General features: G+C 43.5%; 1 protein-coding gene across 1 annotated transcript; it reads right to left on the bottom strand.

The window, feature by feature from the left end:
* Positions 1–479: 479 nt before the first annotated feature.
* On the bottom strand, positions 480–2,147 carry LOC138876191 (uncharacterized). The gene is made up of 3 exons (XM_070155096.1): positions 1,776–2,147; positions 1,371–1,628; positions 480–977 (listed from the first exon to the last, which is right to left on the bottom strand). The coding sequence occupies exons 1-3, from the start codon at positions 2,145–2,147 to the stop codon at positions 480–482; spliced, it is 1,128 nt and encodes a 375-aa protein (XP_070011197.1).
* Between the last annotated feature and the right edge of the window lie 2,736 nt (positions 2,148–4,883).

The raw sequence follows: 4,883 nt of genomic DNA, 5'->3' as shown, positions 1-4,883 counted from the left end.
AGACAAACTTGGCCTCCTTCTCTAACAACTTGCACAACGGGTTAACTACCTTAGAGAAATCTTTGATGAACCTTCGGTAGAAACCCGCGTGCCCCAAAAGCTCCTCACCCCTTTGACAGAAGTAGGGGGAGGTAACCTTGAAATGACTTCAATCTTGGCTTTGTCAACTTCAATACCTCTCTTCGAAATCTTATGACCTAATACAATACCCTCTTTTACCATAAAATGGCATTTTCCCAATTGAGAACTAGGTTTGTATCTTCACATCGGGCCAACACACGGTCCAAATTTGTCAAGCATTCTTCAAAGGAGTCCCCCACCACGCTAAAATCATCCATAAAGACCTCCAATATATCTTCCACCATGTCGGTGAAAATTGCCATCATACATCGTTGAAAGGTCGCTGGGGCATTACACAATCCAAACGGCATCCTCGAAAATGCGAATGTGTCGTAGGGACAAGTAAAGGTCGTCTTTTCCTAATCTTCCGGGGCGATGAGAATCTGATTGTACCCCGAATACCCATCTAAAAAGCAATAGAACGACCGACCCGTAAGACGATCAAGCATTTGATCGAGGAACGACAACGGGAAATGATCCTTTCGAGTCACCTTGTTAAGCTTTCTATAGTCCATACAAACTCTCCATCCCGTCACCGTCTGAGTAGGAATCAACTCATTGTTAGCATTGGTTACCACAGTCATCCCGCCCTTCTTCAGTATGCATTGCACCGGAGAAGTCCATGAGTTGTCAGAAATAGGATACACCACACCGGTGTCAAGCCACTTGATAACTTCCTTCTTAACCACTTCTTGCATAGCTTCGTTGAGTCTTCTTTGGTGTTCAAGTGAGGGCCTCGCATCCTTCTCCAATATGATCTTATGCATACAAAAGGCGGGGCTTATTCCCCGAATATCCGCCAAGGTCCCTCTGATCGCCCTCTTGCGCTTTTGTAGAACCGCCAAAGTGGCGTCAACCTACACGTTAGTCAAGCAAGACGAAAGAATAACAGGCAAAGTGAAATTAGGGCCCAAGTATTCATACCTGAGGTGAGGAGGAAGTGGTTTCAACTCCAATACCGGCGGCTCCTCAATAGATGGCTTGGTTGGGGGAGTTTTGCGATTCTCAAGATCCAAGGATAACTTCCTAGGCTCATAAGAATACGAGCCCATACCATGCAAAGCGTTTACACATTCAACTCTCCCAGCATCATCATCAACATCCATGTTCAAGAGCACGACCTCAAGTGGGTCCTCAACATTCACCATTGCACTTGTGTCATCCACTATCACCGCCATGACAATGTCAACAAACGAGCACACCTCGGTGCTATTCGGTTGCCTCATAGATTTGCACACATGGAACACCACCTTTTCATCACCAACACGGAAGGTCAACTCTCTCGCTTCGACATCTACCAAAGCCTTTCCAGTAGTTAGGAAAAGTCTTCCAAGAATAATTGGCACCTCAAAATCCACCTCACAATCCAAGATAACGAAATCGGCTGGCAATATGAACTTATCAACACGAACAAGGACATCATCAATAATCCCCAAAGGCCGCTTCATTGACCGGTCCGCCATTTGAAGCCTCATAGAAGTTGGACGAGATTGTACGATTCCAAAGGTCTTGAAGACCGAATATGGCATTAAATTGATACTTGCCCCCAAGTCACAAAGGGCTTTCGCAAAGTCGGCACTTCCAATGGTACATGGGATAGTGAATGCACCGGGGTCCTCAAGTTTCGGAGCCATAGAATGCACAATTGCGCTCACTTGATGGGTCATCTTGATTGTCTCACACTCCATTGATCTCGTTTTTGTAACCAAATATTTAATGAACTTTGCGTACCCCGGCATTTGCTTGAGTGCCTCCACCAAAGGCACATTGATAGTCAAACTCTTCATCATCTCAATGAATTTCTTAAATTGGTTGTCACCTTTTTGCTTTGCCAACCATTGAGGATAGGTCGGAGGAGGTCGAGGTAAGGGTGCTTTGGCTTTGGGCACCACCGGCTCGGGCATATCAATCACGTATTCCCTATACGGGTTCATGGCCTCTTGTGTCTCCTCTTCAACCTCATGAATATCAATCCGCACATTATCTCTCACACTTGGTTCAACTGCATCTTCAACCACCAAAGGCATTTCATTATCTCATAACTCATCTTCATCCACCATAACTTGGTTTCCTCTTGAGGCATGCACATCACCGCCTCTTCCACTTTGCATTGTCACCTTCATCACATGATTATTGGGCCCACCCTTGGGGGTTACTACCGTATCACTTGGTAGAGAACCCTTTGGGCGAGTATTTAAAGACTGAGAAATTTGGCCAAGTTGTACTTCCAAGTTACGGATAGAAGTGTTGTGGGAGGCCAATTGAGCTTCGGAGTCTTGGTTCTTCTTCATCATTTGCTCAAACATAACTTCAATTCTACCAAATTCATTTCCCGAAGAACTAGACACTTGAGATTGAAATGGCGGCGGGTTGTTCGGTTGTTGAAACATCGGAGGCCTTTGAAATCCTTGCCCCCGATTTCCTTGACCACCATGGTTATTCCACCCACCTTGCCCATTGTTGTTGTTCCAATTGTTGTTGTTGTTTCCGCTCCAATTCCCTTGATTACCCGAATTGTTGTTCCTCCAATTTCCTCCTTGGTTGTTGTTATTGTTCCAATTACCACCTTATTGATTGCCCCAATTTCCTTGGGGTCTCCATTGTTGGTTCCCTTGATTACCTCTATTCCCTTGATAGTTGTTGACATATTGGACTTCCTCACTTTGATCATCATAGCATTCATTCGAATAGCCACCACCATTATCATAGTTATCAAAATTTCCTTGAGGTTGTTGCCCTATTTGCCTCCTTTTCATCATATTCACTCCTTCCATGGCGTTGACTTGGCGCAGGTTTTGAACTTGCTGTAACTGCGCTTTAGCCAACTGATTCATTGTTGTTGTAAGTTCGGCAATGGCTTGGCCGTGATCATGTAACTCCTTATGCAAATGTATGACATTAGGATCACCTTGAGTCACATTAGCCCGTCTTTTACATACCGACGATGTGTCGTCCACCTCATCTAACACATCATAAGCTTCATTATAAGGAAGCTTCATAAAATTCCCTCCCGCCAGTTGGTTCACAATACATTGGTTGGTTGTGTTGATGCCCCTATAGAATGTTTGTTGGATCATCACATCATTCATATCATTGTTAGGGAATTCTTTCACCATTGTTCTAAACCTTTCCCATATCTCGTGTAACGGTTCAGTCAGCTCTTGCTTGAAGGCTAGAATCTCGTCCCGTAGAGCCGCCATGTGACTTGGAGAGAAAAACTTAGCGATGAACTTCTCCGCCAACTCATCCCATGTAGTGATGGAATGATTGGGGAGCCTTTCCAACTAATCTAACGCTTTCCCCCGAAGTGAGAACGGGAAAAGTCGAAGTCTCAATACATCCTCCGAAACATTTATATGCTTGCTACCCCAACAAGTATCCACGAAGCCCTTTAAGTGTTTATAAGCATTCAGATCAGCGGCCCCCGTGAAATAACCTCGTTGTTCGAGCAAGGTGAGCATCACATTTGTAATCTGGAAGTTCCCTGGCCGGATTCGGGGAGGAACTATTGCACTTGCGTACCCTTGATTGGGTAGAACTCTTGGTACCACTCTTGGTGGAGGTGGAGGAGGGTCTGGTATATTCTCATTTGCATTGGCATTTGCATTGTCATTTCGACCTCTCCTAGGAGCTTGAGGTAATACGTCTTCTTGTTCTAGATCCTCAACCTTCTCCCTCACGACCACGTTGCCAAGAGGGTCATTTGCATTTAAAGCCATGTGTACCTGAGTGAATTGACACAAATAAAATTAGTAAAAAGAAGGAAAGAGAAGCAAAACATAAAACTAGCTACACAAATAGTCAACACCGTAAGCTCCCCGACAACGACGCCAAAAAGTGGTCGCAGCAAACTCAACCTTACACAACGGTAGGAAGAGCGGGCGCTAAGACTTTTACCCAAATAGTGGTATCAGGGTCAATTTCCACAGGGAGCTTGGAATGGAGTTGCGTATTTGTTCAGACTAGGAATACGTGTTTGCTCCTAATTGTACTTCTAACATTTTTTGGGATTTTTGTTTAATGACTACTATTATCAACTACAAGTTTAAGCTAATTTATGCTAAGTTGTGATTAATATGGAGAAAAGCACTAGGGTTGTGGCATCACCTAGGTGGTTAACTAACGGGTAGAGACTACTAATAATAGATTGACATATTTGGGATAAATGTTATAACCGTTGCACAATTGTACCCACTCTCACACCTCTCGGTAGGGAGAGCGAATTTGCCCAATTGACTCTCTCGAGACCAATTGGGTAGACCAATTAGACTAAGCAACTTGGGTTCAAGTAGGGTGATTACTCTCTCGAGGTTTAACCCGTTAATTGGGACTACCATTTCTCATGGGTCCACCCCAATTCCTTGTTGGGTCAATTTTGGGGTCATAAACTCTCTTTCTCAAGAAGAGTCAAGACCCACTAAGCTAGAATCAATATTTGCAACCATCAATCCTTAATTAAACCATAAAATTAACCCAAATAACAAACACCCAATATCAATCTATCATTAAGAAGCAACACCCATTAATTACCCACACTAGGATTGAGCCACAACCCTAGCTAATGGGTTTAGCTAGACATAATTAAAGAAGAAACTGAAGAAATAGAAGATGAAACAACCATATTAATTAATTACTAATGTTAAACTACAATAATCTATGATGAAACCAAGCTATAAATGCCCAACATAGGCCAAAACATAAGTCTCACGAGTGCAGCAGCTATCAGATGCACCAAACTTCACTAAAAAATGGTAAAATGTTCT

This window comes from Nicotiana sylvestris, chromosome 8, assembly GCF_000393655.2.
Source record: "Nicotiana sylvestris chromosome 8, ASM39365v2, whole genome shotgun sequence".
Lineage (NCBI taxonomy): Eukaryota > Viridiplantae > Streptophyta > Magnoliopsida > Solanales > Solanaceae > Nicotiana > Nicotiana sylvestris.
Note: the sequence above shows the minus strand (reverse complement) of the source record. Positions and strands in the feature narration are given on the sequence as shown.

Excerpts from the sequence above, each read along its gene's own strand:
- LOC138876191 (XM_070155096.1), bottom strand. The coding sequence starts at position 2,147 with ATGCCTTTGGTGGTTGAAGATGCAGTTGAACCAAGTGTGAGAGATAAT. Across the intron at positions 1,629-1,775 it reads CAATCAAGATGACCCATCAA|ACCTTTGGAATCGTACAATC; the intron begins GTGAGCGCAATT and ends TCGGTCTTCAAG. Across the intron at positions 978-1,370 it reads TCCGTGTTGGTGATGAAAAG|GTTGACGCCACTTTGGCGGT; the intron begins GTGGTGTTCCAT and ends ACTAACGTGTAG.